At 34.8% G+C, this 17,955-nt stretch overlaps 1 protein-coding gene across 6 annotated transcripts in view; it reads right to left on the reverse strand.

Annotated features, from left to right (window-relative positions):
• Positions 1 to 17,955, reverse strand: part of PPHLN1 (periphilin 1) — a 152,486-nt gene that overhangs the window by 122,698 nt on the left and 11,833 nt on the right. For 4 of the 6 annotated variants that reach the window (XM_032420250.1, XM_032420252.1, XM_032420251.1 and 1 more), the window contains 2 exons: positions 8,741 to 8,905; positions 6,133 to 6,194 (listed from right to left, as the gene is read on the reverse strand). In XM_032420250.1, the coding sequence (XP_032276141.1) occupies positions 6,133 to 6,194; positions 8,741 to 8,905 (227 nt within the window). The remainder of the gene's footprint in view (positions 1 to 6,132; positions 6,195 to 8,740; positions 8,906 to 17,955) is intronic. The other 2 variants (XM_032420253.1, XM_032420254.1) reach the window with 1 other exon arrangement.

Consider the following 17,955-nt stretch of genomic DNA (forward strand, 5'->3'; position numbering starts at 1 on the left):
CATTCCTGAAGTAAGAGTCATCCCCTCCTGCCTGTAAAGCACCCAAAGCCCAATTCAAAGATCACTTTTATACCAATCATTCCTCCAAATTCATCTCCAGGCCTGACCTCTATGCAATTTTATTCCCTCTCTCTGTCTGCCAGACTCCAGCAACTCAGATGTCCACTAGCACCTGTGCTTCGGCCAAAATGGCCTCATCATGCACATACTATGTACTTGCTTGCTATGTCCCAGCCACTTAACTAGTCTTCCTCTAGCTCTATCCATCTCTTCTGACAGAAATGCTAACTAGCCTTCAGAGTTCAACTCAAATGATCCCTCCCCCTCAGTCTTTCCTCATCATCTTACCATCATTCTTCTGAATTCCTTCAGTGTCAGAACTTACCCCAGTAAGTACAACCCAGCCCATTCTGCTTTGTCTGACGACAAAGAACATAACCTCCTTCTGGTAGCTCTTATTCACTTTCATTCTCACAACACCATGTAGTAGTTTAAAAAATACACAATGAGTAAATGAATCAATCATTTCATTACACAGATAGTGCCTGTGAACATTTTAGGCCATAACTTGCTATATTATATTTACAAAATAACTAGAACCTGAAATGATTGTAATCTAGGTTTTAATTTTTAAAAGCACTTAACAGAACACCCCCACATACACATACACACACAATAATAAAAGGAATATAACAAGTGGTGGTGAGTATGTGAAGAAAATGGGAATCTTGTACACTGGTGAGAATGCAAAATGGTACAGCCACTACAGAAAACAGTTTGGCGGTTCCTCAAAAAGCTAAACATAGAATTACCATATGACCCAGCAATTCTACTCCTAGGTATGCACCCAAAAGAACTGCAAACAGGGACTCAAAACAGATACTTATTTGTCAATGTTCACTGCAGCATTCTTCATGATAGCCAAAAGGTAGAAACCACCCAAATATCCAAGACAAGATAAATGGATAAATAAAATGTGGTAAATATATAAAATGGAATATTATACACCATTAAAAGGAATGACATTCTGTTACACCATGATGTTGAAAACATCATGCTAAGTCAAAGAAGCCAAACATAAAAGGACAGTATTGTATGATTCCACTTATATGAATACCAAGAACAGGCAAATTCTTAAAGACAAAAAGTAGAATGGTGGTGGGAGTAAGGAGGCATGAGGAATTATTGCTTAACAGGTATAGTTTTTGTTTGGGATGATGAAAAAAAGTTTTGAAAATCGTGTTTGTTAGTGTAACCATCTTACCCGACACTGTGAACGTAATTAATGCTAGTGAATTGTGCACTTAAAAATGGTTAAAATGGCATATTTTATGTTATACATATGCCTCTACAACAAAGTATTTTTGAAAAAACACAGAAGCTAACTTGTAGGGATTCTGACCAAATTTCAGCATCCTAATAATGATAGCAACAGATTGTAACACATTGGAAACAGGAATCCACGAGTCCATACTGATATAAACAAAGTTTTGTTTGTTTTTTCTTAAAGGGGATGGTGGAGAGAAGAGAAAGCTCTTTCTCACAACGGGAAACAGGCAACACTATGCATAATGAATACAGAAAGAACAGTCTAATTACAAAATCACCATTACAAACAATTACACTGATAATTCAGGCAAGAAACACCAATGAATACTATAACTAGTGGATGAAAATGGGATGAAGAATGGCATACTTGCACAAAGTATCTCCCCAACAAAACACCAATGTCAGGCAAAGGAAGAGGCCAACTTCACAGAAAGGAAATTTTGCAGACCCCATCTTAGTCAAGTGATAAAAAACACTACCAATAAGGGAACAAATCAACAACATGTGCAACCTAATAGGATGCAATAAAAAGAATACAGCATCACTTCAGGGATTGTACTGGCACAAATGCATAACTGAAATCTGATCATGAACATCAGACAAACCTAAATTGAGAAAGTCTACAAAATGTTTGCCCTGTGTTCGTCTTGCCTAAAACAGTGAGCCACAAAAATCAAGGAATGGACTGAAGAACTGTTCCAGATTAAGGAAGTCTACAAAAATATGATCTACGAATTCAGAGTAGATCTTTTTGCCATAAAACACATTATCGGGGCATTGTGGGAGACATTACTGGGGTCTCTAGTTTTTTAAATTATTCTCGCAACTTTTCTATAAATTTAAAAACTGTATCAAATAAAATGTTTTAAATAGTCTATTTTCTTTCCACAATATAAAGAATTATCATGTACACCCCAATAAAAACAAAAACACTAGTTGGCATGGTTTTCCTAAATACTCAGAACCTTATTTGCTTACCAATATATACAAGTATTCTCTGCATGGGTTACAATGCAATGATTTTTTTCCCCTAAAACAAACAGTTATTTTCTATTCACAAAGTCTTCAGTGAGATCATATAACAGGGAACAAACTACAGCCAGAAAGATGCTAGCCTGGAAAAGCATTAGCTTCTGTGATAACCTAATACCTGAAATGTCACTGAGGACACCCAGACATCAAGTGTAGGTACAGAAGATGTGGAAGAAGCCCCTTCTATACCACTACCATTTCATTTTTCTTCATAAAAAATGTTTTGTTTTTTATCTGTTTATGATCCACAATTCATACTAAAATGTAGGCTAATGAGAGCAGAACCTTTTTATCCCCAGATACTAGAAGAATACCGGACATGTACCAGTCACCCAATAAATATTTATCAAATGAATGAATATACCATATAGAATGAACTCTATACCAAAAAATTTCAGAGTACGAGTACAGACAATACTCTCTGATCACAGAATAACTAAAATATACTATGTTGGAATCAGTATAAAATTGCTATCTATCAGGGGCGCCTGGGTGGCTCAGCCAGTTGAATGTCTGACTCTTGACCACAGGGTCACGAGTTCGAGCCCCACGGTGGGCTCCACACTGGGTATGGAGCCTACTTAAAAAATAAAAAGTTGCTATCTCTAAGAATCTATGGGATACAGTTATAGCAATTCTTAAAAGATATTTCAAAACTCTACTTATATTCATAAATAAGATGGAAAGAAAAATAAATATCCAAATTAAAATGTTAGATTTTTTTCAAAAATGGAAATGTAAGTGTTACAAGCCTTTTAGAAGACAAACTGAAAACATCTATTAAACTGTAAAATATGTATGTCCTGTGACCCAGAAATTCCACTTTTGGCAATCTATCTCATAGAAACTAAAGTACTGTTTCATAATGACATCATATACTCAGACTTATTACAACACCGTTTTGTACTAGAAACAGAGTGAATATTCATCAATAGGTGAACAGCTAAATTATTTGGTATATCCACATGATGGAATGTAACTTAGCCATAAAAAGATTCAAGTAAAAGTTAAACCAAGTAACCTGGAGGGATTTCCACAAGCCACCGAATGAGAAAAGCAACTTACAGTATAATATTTCATTAACAACAAATACCCCAAATGTTTATGAATATAGAGAAAAATACAGTAGAACGTACACCCAGCTGTTAACATGAATGTGGGAAACAGGAAGTCCCATATGATTTTATTCCATTTATGTAAAATTATATACACACACAGGAAAATAATAAAGTGCTAAAAAAAGATAGGGAGAATAAAGATAGAACCAAACTATTATTTTAAAAATTGAAATAAATTAAAATCAATCTGAGAACTAACTGTTCCTTTGGAGTGAATATAAACCACTGGCTAATCTAATCAAGAGTTTTCTTACACTTTTGCTTTTCATATTTAGGTCTTTATTATACCAGATATTTTGATACACCAGGTCACTTTTTTTCCTCAAATGGATAGCCATTTATTCCAGCACTATTTACTGAGAAGTTCATTCTTTCCCCCATTTGATTTGTAGTGCCACTGTTGCTATATCCCAAACTCCTGGGTATATCTAGGTTTGTTTCTAGACTCCCTACCTTTTTCACTGTTTACATTACTATAGCTTGATAAGTTTTGATAGATAGTATATTGAGTTACTCATTCACATCTTTTTCAAGGCTACTTTTGCCATTTGGCCCTTTACTCCTTCATCGTAATTTTAGAAACAGCTTGCCAACTTCCATAGAGAAAAATCCTAGAATTTAGACTAGAACCAAACTGAATGAACATCTGAATTTGAGAATTGATATCTTCATGATACTGTCTCTTCCCAGCCAAGGATGTCATATATATATTGCTCTTCTACTCAGGTCTTTTTAAATGTCCCTTAGAAATGACTTGCAATTTCATCTACGTAAGTCTCACACACTTTAGTTAGATTTCTTCCCATTACTCCTTATAGTTTTTATGCTATAGAAAATATTTTTAAATTACATTTTCTAACTTATGCTAACAGCTGATTTCATTATACTGAACTTTTATTTTTTTATTAAAAACTTTTTATTTTTATTAGAACTAAACAGTTCTAATAAGTCTACAGACTCTCTTGGATTTTCTACATAATTTATCATCTGTAAATAGCTTTCTTTCATTCTATCCCTTACTACTTTATTTTTCTTGTCTTATTGTGGAGGCTGAGACCTCCATTACCAGGATGAATAGAAGCAGTGAAAACAGGCATCTTTGCTTTGTTCTGATTTTAAAGCAAATGCTTCTAACTCTACGATTCAGTATAGCAAATACCCATTTATCAGATAAAGGAAATTCTCTTCTATTCCTAGCTGTCTAAAACTTACTGTGTTATGTTTAACACAGTAATTATATTTTATTAAAGTATTTTTCAGCATCTCTTTTCTCTATTACTTCTTTTGGGAAGGCAGTCCTCCATGAGTGCATCCCTGCACGTCCCTGCTGTGTACTCCAAACTGTAAGACCTTGCCAACCACTGACGTTGAACAGTTTCTGTAGCTGGTCATAGAGACAATTAAATAGGTCAAGGTGACCACAGCATAACTACTGTGTGACTGCTCACTCTTAATGAAAGAAGGACTGGCCTGCTTGCTTCCTGCTTACTACAAAAAAGTAGCAAGCTCTTGACCCTGTGTTCTTCAGCTGCAGTGCATCCTACTGTATGCCCAGCCACCATCTCTGCCCACCATATCACCCTATGGGACTTGGGGGCAGGGAACTGGCACTACCATGCTGATGTCCCTGATGACTGAGGTGCTGTGAGTAATCAGCTGCCTTGCTCTGATCTACTGAATCCTGTTGTCTACTTCTGGCACCTAGAGAGTTGTAGCAGTTGACTACTTTCCCTTGTATATAGGTTATTCTCTGAGAGTTGTAAGAAATCTTTTCTTTAGAGGGGGAGGGCAGTGGTAGAGGGAGAGGGAAAAAGAAAGAATCCCAAGCAGACTCCCCACTGAGCACAGAGCCTGATTCTCCATGAGGCTCAGTATCACGACCCTGAGATCATGACCTGAGCCAAAATCAAGAGTCAGATGCTTAACCGACTGAGCCACCTAGGCGCCCCCATAGGAAATCTTTAAAAAGCTCCTTTGTAACTTCTACTACTTCCTTTGTAAAGTCATTAAACAAACAAACAAAGAAACAAACTTGAGGGGTGCCTGGATGGTTCAGATCATGATCCCAAGGTTCTGGGATCAAGCCCTGCATCAGGCTCCCTGCTCAGCGGGGAGTCTGCTTCTCCCTCTCCCTCTGCCCCTCAAACCCTCCCCTGCGCTTATTCGCTCTATTAAATAACCTAAAAAATAAAAATAAAACAAACTTGATTAAATCTGTCCATCTTTTTTTTTCCCCCTAACTATTCTATCAGATGCCTCTATAAGTAACCAAGGCTAACAATGACTGAAGTTCTTCCAAAATATGTTAATAAGAGACACTCTGTAATGACTCAACTATTCTGAAGGGGAAAAAAAGCCTTAACCTAATTAAGCAGATACCTTATAACCCACCTTACACATTAGGAATAATTTAATAATTAATTTGATGAGAATATACCAAACATTATTTTTTTATTACCAGTTTTCAAAATGCCAATAGATACAGAATGCTATTAGTGCTGTTATATTACAGTCATAAAAATATGTTTGTTGCTCTCAAAATTATAAATCCTAATAAATATTTCATCTACGAGCCTTGAAATTAGATTTCAACAGCAGACATCTCAGTGAATCAAGTATCAAAGTAGTTATGGTACTATGTTTATCATTTTACCTGTACTCAGGCTGTCGACTGGCAGAATGATCATCTCTTGTCCACCTATAGCCAGATTCATCCTGTAAAATAAAAAAGTTCTTTAGATATTTGTTTACATTATTTTGGTCAAGTAGGATATATCAGTACTACTGGAAACATCTCTAAGACCAAAATAATATGAGGACAAAAACACCTTTCTAAATTTCTCTGAGCTTCAAAGGCATAAAAAAGGGGGAAAAAAGATAGAGCAAGTCATCCATTTCAAAAAGTAATTTAGTAGACCGAGAACCTGTGGTACAATTTAGCTCTATGAAAATGCTTAAGGTATTTCTTTGGTAGGCCCTAACAGCCTTATTGCCAAAAACATGCCAACATCACAACAGCTAAGGACCATTACAAGAACAAAGGCCCAATTTAAATTTAATCAAGCATACATTTCTCGACCTTTCATTTTATTTTCCTTCTGTCAAGTTCTATCACCAATTTTCAAATTCAAGCCCAATGAAAAATTTACTTTCCCTGGGGTGCCTGGTTGGCTCAGTCGTTAAGCATTTGCCTTCAGCTCAGGTCATGATCCCAGGGTCCTGGGATCAAGCCCCGCATTGGGCTCCCTGCTCAGCGGGAGGCCTGCTTCTCCCTCTCCCCCTGCTTGTATTCCCTCTCTTGCTGTGTCTCTCTCTGTCAAATAAATAAATAAAATCTTAAAAAAAAAAAATTTACTTTCCCACTTTTTTTGTTCAAGTTTTCTTTTCTCATCTTGATTCTCATTAAAATCTATAATTGGAAACAATATAGTAAGAACCTATCACCTACCGAAAAGCTATATTAGAGCAAGATGTGACACTAAGTTTAAAATTAATGGAAAAAAAGCATATTTTGTCCTCTAAAACAGATACATTTGAAAAGGTACATAAAAAAGAACATAGTAATTCATGCCCAATTGCTTTAAAATTATATATAGAACAATATAGAACAAGAATTAACAATACAATAATGTTAATTATTCACAATCAGAAATACTAAATCAGGTAAAATAAATACTATCTTCATCTTCCTCTTTAGCATCATATACTCTAACATAAGAGTAATGTATTCATCACTTTCCTCCCCAACAGTAAATATAAACAAACAAAAGAAAAAACTCAACAGCTATAAGATATTAGATCAAATAAGTAGTTTTCTTTATATAACTGAACTCAAGATAAATTAGTGTCACAGGAGTCCTAAGGATATCAAATGGACTTATTTTGTTTGAAGTGAATATAAAGAGAAAATGTTGTATAAAGTAAGAATAAACACAACTTGTAACAAAAAACTAATGTTGATGCTACAAGGTTTTAGGGAAAAAATCATATTCATGAGGATTCAAATACAAATTGATCCAATGAATCCAACATTCCCTATCCACATTAAATGGCCACCTTTGGTTTTCCTAAGAGGGATAACAACTTTATGTAAAGGCCAATATTTTTGTTCCTCAGACTACCTGGAATAATAGCTCCGAAGGCAAAATCCAGTATTTCTAGAATAGTGATAATGTACAATGTTTACCTGTCAACACCAAATTCCTCTCCCTAAAGGAACAGCAAGATATTTAAAAATTGAACAAAACAAAAATCCATTCTAAGAGAAGGAAGCTATGCACCCCAAACTTTAAAATGACAAGAAAACACTGAATAGTCTCATTACTACTTTAGAATTGTCAAGGATCACCATGATGCAGTAGTAAGAGAACTGGACTTCCATACATACCCAACCCTGGGTAAATCACCTTACCTCCATTTCTTTGAGGGCAAAGTATGGAAAGTAATTCCAACAGCCAATGTGAGGTCAAATTTTAATATAAACAGTGTTTGAATATGTACTGTTAATTGCAATATTATATAGTAGGGAAGGGGAAAAGAGAAAATATAAGTAAACAGTCTAGCAGAGGAGTGATGTAAACACACAAGCTAAGTCAAAGGAACTGCATCAAGGAATAGTTGTAATCAAGTTCAATGACAGATTATTGCAACATTAAATACATACTTCTAGATTATTAAAGATGATCAAGAAAAACAAAATACAATAGCAACAATAATGGTAATAATAGAAGCTAACATTTAAAAAGTGTTTATTTTATATAGGACAGGCAGTGTTTTGAGAGCTTTCTACTTTGAGTTACTAAGTAAACTTTAGTAAGTATAACAAAAATGAGACTGAAGCTCAAGTGTAACCCAACCTCACCCACAGCATCTCATCATGATGAAAATAATCAAAGTAATTATAAGTGGATACATCCAGTAAGAGATGGTAACCACCTGCTGCTCATCACTTACTGAGTACCAAGGCAATGTAGATTATCTTTATCTGCTTCTGCAAATTCTTGCCAATTTCGGGGATAAAAACACAGGCTAGTTGGAATTAATGTCACTTAGATAGAGCTACCCAGAGTGGCTTACCCACTTTGTCCCAAGATTCTCCACTACCAGTTCCCATTTGACAGCTCTAGCAGGCAACTCAATAGAGCATCAAGCAGGAAGTGTTTATTCAACTGCCTTCATGGCCAGTCACATAAATTTCAAAAATTACATGATTTTTAAACTTATAAAAAATAACAATTAGTACACGGGGGAAATTTACATACTCCTCTGTGAGGTGGACCACTTCTTCGATCATGAGAAAAACTGCGGCCCTCGTCATATTCTTGGTAATCAACATGACTGTAATATCTACTGTAGCTTCCTTCACCAGGTCTGTCTAGCAGTGATGGTTTCTTTGGCACAATATTAACTACTCTATGGTAGCCATCCTAAAACAGACAAAAAGAAATATATAAAAATCACTAATTTCTCTATTTGGTTTTGGAAAGGTTTTTAAAAAGTACAGGAGTTCTTATCCTTAATCAAATAGAGTAATGTATAAACAAACAAAAATGCATTAATGAAATAACATGAATATAACTAATAGCAAGGTTTTCACATGGATTAAAGGAAATAAAACTGTTCAATGAAGAAAGCCAGGTGTTTAAAATAACAAGCAGCAATGCTAAAAACCAATCATAAATAAAATAAAAAATAGAATGTTATTGTTTTAATAAAAAATAAACTACAGAAAGAACGTTACAGTAGCTCTAATCCTAATTGCCTAAGAATTTTAGAAACAAAACCATTTAAGATAGCACACATCTTTAGTCTACTGTGTTTGAACTATACTGTTTTGAAGAAATACAAAATCTTCACACATAAGGAACAGCAAATAGGGAGGTAATACTAAGCTAGACCATCAAGAGGAAACATTCTGCTATTTCTCCAGAAGCACTGGAGAGAAGAGAGCCTTTGATTTCACAGGTCTGGAAGCAAAATAAAACCTGATATAAAATTTGAACTGATTTTCCAACTAGTATGTTGTTAATATTTTAAAGTTTTAGCAACTAAATGGATTTTTTTGTGGGGTTGGGAAATTGGACAGAGGGAGAAGAATACCTCTCTTGGGTTAGTAGCTGCTGTGAAATAACTGAACAAAAAGATGATTATCAACAGTAAGAACTAGAGAGCTACAGAACATGTATTTGTAAATAATCTGGGCTTGAGCATTCATGGTATGTCTTTCTACCAATATCAACTGAAATATATGTGAAAGAAATTAGAATGCTATCAAAGTATAAGACATGATCAATTTAAGTTAATTGATTTGACAAAATAAAAAAATAAAGCCCAACATTCAGGGCATTACTATTCCATCTTTATGTCTCAGTTTCATTATCTGTACAATAGATTAATACTAATACCTACGTCAAGGAGTTGCTGTGAACTAAATGAAAAACAGATTGTAAAGCATTTAGTACAATGCGTAGGACACACTAAGTGCTCAAAAATGTTTGCTGTTTGGATTACCTTTTTCAAGTCTAGGTGAAACACAATTCCTCAAAGTATCTATTTCCTTAAATTACTTCTTAGCGTTAATAACTACAACTATTCAATTATTAAATTACTGTGTCCTATTCAAATTTCCCAATGGGTAGCAAATTTATTAATGTGCTGAGAAAAAAATAAAATCAATAGTTACAACTATTTGAGAGCTAAAAGGATCTACCTAATTTTTTCCTATAAGGTGGTTTCTTTCTTCAGTATGTGAGATATTACATTGTAACACATATTTTGTATGTTGACATAAAATATAATAGACAAATGAACCCATTGACTCTGTCTTGTAAAAACTGTCTTTCAGTAGAGATTTCAATTAAATCTAAGCAACCATTGAGCCTCTAAAAAAATTCAACGTTAAACCAAAATTAGCAACTTTATAATTTGTATCATTTTCTAAATCAAAATTTCTGTTATTCATAAAATTAGAATCACTTATTTCTCCAATTCCAAGAAACCATAAAATTCCATCCTACAATATCCTTGTTTATTTGTATATATTTATTTGGAGGGATAGTGGGGTAAGCATGCATGTCTAAACATTTTTATGAATAGAGAGATTATTTTACAAAGCAACCTTTTCCTTTGTTCAAAGTGATTTTAAGATTGTAAAATGCATATGGTAAAACTTTCAAAGAAGAAAACTCAAATCACATTTAGTCATAGATTTAACAAATTGTTTTGTCCACATAATAAATGAAAACAATCATTCCAAAGTTGTTAATCAGCAACAGAAAGAAACTCCTAATGACAGTTCTGTATCTAGCAATGAAGCTCAAAACATTTCCTTTGTTTTAAAAATATTCAAATGTAAGTACCTTATACCATCTCACCTCTATAGGCATCTATTCTTTTTTTTTTTTTTTAAGATTTTATTTATTTGCCAGAGAGAGAGAGAGGGAGAGTACAAGCAGGGGGGAGTGGCAGGCAGAGGGAGAAGCAGGCTCCTTGCTGAGCAAGGAGCCCGATGTGGGACTAGATCCCAGGACCCTGAGATCATGACCTGAGCCGAAGGCAGACGCTTAACCATCTGAGCCACCCAGGCGCCCCTATAGGCATATATTCTCAAAGAAAACTCCCTAGTTATATGAAAAGATTTAAGGAAATGAGGATGACTATAGGAGTCTGTGATAAAGCAAGACTATATTATCAGAAAGTTCCTATCTTATCCAGGTATACCATTCAAGGATTTTTCTTTCCAATTAAATCCATGATGGGAGGGAAAGATTTCAGAATTTTTTTCAAAAGCTTTGTTTATAAAAAGTTCAAACAGTATTTTATATTACCTGCAATGCCAGACCTGATTGGAAACACCTGAATTCTCATACAAATTTACATTGAGCTATAAACGTGTAATTTTCCTTTCTAAATGCTAACAGAAGGACACAAGGCTTCAGGTACTTATATGGTTGGAGCCTCCATTTTAGAAATACCTTGGAAAACAATAGCACCATTATATACAAACCAGAAATAAAAATTATGACTTCTAAAGAATATCTTAAAAGATTTTTAAAGATAACAGGATCATTTTTAATTAACTTAAAAATGAACTCAATAGAATCAAAACATTTCTCTTATTTTAAATGCAGATATTTCAAATCTTGAGTTTGGACATAAAATTTGAATTCACCTCAATGAAATCAATTTTCATTGCTTCTGTTTATTATGAAAAATATGTACAGTATCCCATTAAGATCAGACTATTATCAACTTAATACAACTGTTACATATTTATACTATGTATCAATTTTTCATGGCTGTTACTAGAATTTCCAAAAATATGCATAAAATCTATCAGATCTGCTCCTCCAAAATTAGTATTAATGTTTTATGATCAGTCAGACCAAAATAGAAAAGTACATGTAACTCATTAAAAAAAAATTTTAAGTCTATTTTACTTAATCATTGATCTGTTCTGGAAGAATACAGAAAGCAACAACTTGCATATAAATTTAAATACTTTTTTGAGAAGTTATAGGTCAATGAAATTTACACTTTCTCATAAGTCACTATCTCAGGGGTGAAACAATTCCTACCATTAGGCCCACTGAGTTTCTGAAATAAGGATTGTTCAGTTTGCTTGTGCTAATGAAAATCTCATCAGGTTAAGATACATATCAAATTAGTTTTGTAATTTTTAAATCTGAAATGGTGATCATGTTTTGTTACAAAATAAGCAATTATTTCTTAATTTGCTATAAATTCCAATTTAGTAGAACTACCTCTTATGAGAAATACTTTCATTTCAGTAAGTAAAAGCACCGTTTTGTTTCATTCAATATTTAAAAGTCAAATTTTCCACACTAATGTTTAGTCTCACTCCTAACTGGGGGCAAATTATGAGGATTAGCGCACTTCTTTAAAAACATTTCTTTCCCAATGTCATTAAAATATACTTGGCACAAATTCTAACAGAAAAACATTTTATTTAAAGGAAAAATTTTAACATATAAGCTCCTCCTGTTAAGCATCCTTATCATTTAGAGACATATACTAAAATACTTATTGGCACTTGAAATAGGGTATCTTGGGGGCGCCTGAGTGGCTCAGTCAGTTAAGCATCTGCCTTCGGCTCAGGTCATGATCCTGGGGTCCTGGGATCGAGCCCGGGGTCCCAGGATCGAGCCCGGCATTGGGATCCCTGCTCAGCAGAAAGCCTGCTTCTCCCTCTCCCTCTGCCTGCCACTCTGCCTATCTGTGCTATCTCTCTGTCAAATAAATAAAATCTTAAAAAAAAAAGAAAGAAAGAAAGAAATAGGGTATCTTGGATTTACTTCAAAATAATCTGGGAGAAAAGAAACTGGGGGAGGCACAGACAAAACAAGATGGACCATGAGTTGATAATTGCCACCTGGATGATTCATCCATGGGGAGTTTGTTATTTTGTCTACTTTTATATCTTTAATTTTTGTTATTATAATAAATGAAAAACTATTAAAACCCACTAACCTACCAGCAAAGTAACTAAGTATGATAGCACATGTAAATAGTTAATGCCATTACTCCCTAAAATAATCAACTTAGTATGAATGCAAGCTTCATGGGCATAGAAACCTTGGTCTTAATTCATTGCTCTATTCCCAGCACCTGGAACAGCACTTGGCACATAGTAGGCACTACATTCATAACACACATTCTGCTTTGCTATATCAACTTTATGTTACTTTTGGCATCACATGCTTTTTATTAGAAAAGTACCACACAAACCACACGTAACTAAAAAAATCTACTACACAGACTGGCGGACTTCTGCTTTCGAAAGCCTAAGGCTCCCTCACTCTGCTTCCTCATATTTTGTGACATGCATTTCTATAATAGCACTTATTCATTTAATTCACTCACTGAATTTTCAAAGAAAATGGTTTTGCATTTCAATGGCATTGGGGAATAATGGATCAAATATGTGAAACTGGAACTGCCCCAGAAAATCAGGACATTGTTACAGAATGTAGCCAAGAATTCCTCTTCCCTCTCTGGAAATAATGACAATAAAAAAAAAGTTAAGTTCTTGCAATTCTGTCAGCCAAGAAAGTAAAACACCTCCTAGGGCAGCTCTACATAAAATCAAAACTCAGCAGATGAACACTTAAGACTTTGTATTTCATGTGTGTAATTTTCAAATTTAGAAAAAGCTGTAAAAGAAACACTGCACTTTTATGATATGTATACCTGTATAGTTAATGAAAAGCACACTTGTCCAGTTTACTTTGAGATACATCAAAAAATTAGATGGATTAAGTAGATGGATAAAGGACAGACAGCTGGATAAATACATGATACAGAAAGTTTTCATAAAATGTTAATAGTTGAGGGGCACCCTCAGTGGCTCAGTCGGTTGACTGTCTGCCTTTGGCTCAGGTCATGATCCCAGGGTCCCGGGATAGAGACCCGCATCGGGCTCCCTGTTCAGCGGGGAGTCTGCTTCTCCCTCTGCCCCTCACCCCGCTCGTGTTCTCTCTCTCTTTCTCTCACTCTCTCCCCCAAATAAATAAAGTCTTTAAAAAAAAAAATTCTCTCTTCCCCACTCATGCTCTCTCTCTTTAAATAAATCTTTTAAAAAATGTTAATAGTTGAATATAAGTAGTGAGTAAATGGGAGCAATAAGAAAAAAAGAGAAATGCAGTAAAATTGCTTTTCTGTTAGAGAACAGAATCCAGATATACAAAATAGAACATTATCTTGCTCTATCCCAGGCCCTAATGATAGCGAGTGCTCGCTTTTTAAAGGATTAACTAGTTTTATATTTAGAAAAATAATCTGCCTTTTTAAAACTAAGTTTTTATTGAAGAAATACATACAAAAAGTGTATAAGTCATAAATGACTCTTGGATTAATTTTCACAAGGTAATTACACTGTATAACTACCACCCAGATAAAAAAACTGAACATCCCTCGTATGGCAAAAGCCTTCCTGTGCTCTCTCCCAGACACTGCTCCTCTCTCCTAAAAGTAACCACTTCCCTGGTGAGTTTTGCCTATTCTGAAACTTTATACAATATGTAGGAAATACAGGATATACTCTTATATTTGGCTTCTTTCTTTCAGTCTGATGTTTGTGAGGTTCATACATGTTGCTGCTTTTGCAATGGTCCATTCAGGTCCATTCATTCTAATTGCTGTGTAAATTGCACAATTTATCTACTCTATTGTTACACATTTGCATTGTTGCCAGCTTGGAGCTGTTATGAATAATGCTGCTTGTGAGAATCTTATACAAGTCAATATGATATACCAATATGGTTTTTAAAATAACACTAGATGATCTGCTTTGTAAGCAAATATTTTTAAACGTTAAAGAAATTATATTTTTATTAACTCCAAATTCAGGAATTATAAGTTCACTGATTTATATTTCTAGTTCTAGTGTCATTTATCAGTTTTCTAACCCAAGGATTCAGCAGGTCCTTGAAATCAGATGTGAATATAAAATTACTTTTTTCACCCAAAGGCAGCAACAAATGACAATAGAATTATCTGTGGCTTTGTCACTAACAGAAATCACTGTCACTAACAGAAATCAATTATAAAATCATAGATATTTTCGTTATCACGTTATAGCTGTTGCAGTATCTCAAAATACCATTTATTCTCATCACTTTGAAAATATAGTAATGAAACTCTCACCATTAGCTCTTAATATTTAATGGTGTACCAAAGAAGTACATATTACTAGATTACAAATTTATTTTTTAATAGTTTGATAATTATATTCAAATATAAGTGGTCTCCTTTAATTTTGTGTATTTTATAGTTTTAAAAACCCTACTTTGAAAAGGGATCCATAGGCTTCACCAGACTGTTAAAAGGATCCATGGCACCAAAAAGTTTAAGAAACTTTGCTTTATTTAACTAAAATGTAGGTGTAACATACAAAGCAAAAGGATAATTTCCAAGAGTCATCAAAGGTGCATAATTGAGGGGAGGGGAGGTCTTTAAATTTCTAACCAAAATAAGGCCACGTTCACCAATAAAAGTGAGTCTTGAGGAAGGGGATGTGGGAAAAAGAAGGATTTATCAACTAAGGAAGGCTTATTGGGGGGATGAAGGGACCAATCTAATAGAATTAAATTTTTTTCTTAAAAAGGAGAGGAATGAAGTTATGCAAGGTCTGGGCAGGTTCTGTGCTCCCAGAAGAAAGGCATCTAGGCTCCTCCCCGTATAGGAGGAACCAAGTAGCCAGAGAATTTAGGAAAGTCAGATTTACCTTTGGGAATTTAGAGACAGCTGAGTAACTCTACTATGATTTTAAATGCACTTGTGGTATAAAATGTATCTATTTGCTTCCTGCTGATGAAATTATTTTATAAAGAAGCCTCTGTTTCACATTTACACACAAATGATATAAAAATGAAAATGTGTGGGTTTAGATTTTACTAAAATATCCTCATCCACTGAGAACTTCCATCACCTGTCATTTTACCTCAACTCCTGTCATCATCAGCAACTTCAGTGTTCATCTACGATCTGCATTTCCTAACTCTGCATAAGTCACCTGATAAACTTTTACACAACGCTGATGTTTAGATCTTAGCTGCAAAGATTAGGACTTAATTATCTGGATGGGGCCCAGACATTCGTATTTAAGAGCTCTCTGGGTGACTCCAATGTACAGTGAGGACTGAAAGCCTCTAATCTAAATCCCTGATCCAAAATCTAGCCTCCAAGTTTTCCTGATCTCAACTCCAATAACATTCACCCACCCTCTGTCCCTACCATCATCCACTGGACTTTAATCACCCAGAACTGTCCTCTCCTGGAAACTCTACACTTCAAAATATCAATTGCCTATCTTTCTACCACACTCTGGTCTTCAGCCTCACTGAGCCTTGCTCACTTCTTTCAACCCACTGTCCCTCCCACAGCCTTACCTCCTTTCTGAATCAGCCTGTAACACATAATATATTACCTCAGTAATTCTCTGAGTCAGAACCTTCAATATCCTTATCTTCCTGAGTCCACCACTCATCATGCAATCTTAAATCAATACAACAACTTGCTTTCTCCACTCCTAAACTGGGCTACTTAGGTAATAAAGCACACATTCCTGCAGACTGGTGCCCCTATAATACTACAGTGCACAAGCCCACTGCCCCTCAGTCAGTCTTTTTAAACATCTCTAGTGAGGAGATACCAACAATGGCTACTCCCAATTCAAGGCTGGCCTTAAGTCGCCCTCTACCACCTGTACTTTCAGGGGATGATCTTGCTACCCCTTCAGAGAAAACAAAGGCTATTAGGTATGAACTTTCTCAAATCCATTCTCACACAATGACCTCGAGATCTGAAGGGCCCTTCTTATGTCTTTAGGACAACTAATTATTCCCATCTTAAAATTCACTCCTCCCCAGCTGCCTCCAATCTTAACTCTGAGCCAACTTCCACTGCAGTGTGTTCTATGACAGAACACAGCATGCATAAATAATGCAGCATGGTGTAATAAATGGTGTAATGTAACTTTTTCCATGATTTGATCATGAATATTTCCCACTGTTGTCTGAAATTACATTTCTGTATATAAATCCCTGCCTACATTTTATGGCTTCTACAACATTCTACCGACTTCTATAAATGTTGTACCATTCAACACTCAGAAGTGTTTTGAAGATTAAGAAGTTTATATATAAAACCCCCCACTTACAGTAAGCAGGAACTAGTTAAATATGTAATTATAGTAAGTTACCACTTAAAAGTCATCCCCTCTCTAAATGTATCTTATTTTATAATTTGGAGTCATGTGTTACATTAAGGGAAAAAACCTAATTAGAAAAGGGAAAAAAAAAAAAAGGCAATTCCCCAAAATTGAAAACAAACTAAAACAAATCCAACTATATATCCAGTTGGTGGCATAACCACACAGAAAATTCTTTTAAGTATCCTTGAAATACAAATTCCTACAGGATATATCATTAGAAAGGTAGGGGTCCTAAGAATTTTTTTCCTAAAGTCATCCCTTTTTCCATCCCTGCATTACTCCCACATCATGTTTATCTGTATCACTTTGTTTTGTTTTTCTAGGTAAACTATAATTTTATCAAATTGAATTTAACTCAAAGTTTAATTAGAAACTACAGTCTATAATAAATATAGATAAATAATCTATAAATAAAACCTGGAAAGAAATGACCTATAGTAATAATTAAGTCTACCCATTCTGAAATATGGTAGGCCTCTTTCGCCTCTTTCTTTCCTTTTTTTTTTTTTTTCTGATTGTCAAATGATCCTTTATTGAAATATTTCCTTTGTAGTTCTTAACTAGCTGGACATTCCACTGCACCACTATTGATGTCATCTATGATGTCATGAGGATGGCAGCCAACAACATTGCAGCCCACAGATTGGGCAGTCCCCAGGATCTCCTTAATGGTTCCAGAGAATTCTCTGGCTAAAGATCAGTGATGCATCTATCAAGCAATGTTGACAATATCATCATAAGTGA

This window comes from Phoca vitulina, unplaced genomic scaffold, assembly GCF_004348235.1.
Source record: "Phoca vitulina isolate PV1807 unplaced genomic scaffold, GSC_HSeal_1.0 scaffold23, whole genome shotgun sequence".
Lineage (NCBI taxonomy): Eukaryota > Metazoa > Chordata > Mammalia > Carnivora > Phocidae > Phoca > Phoca vitulina.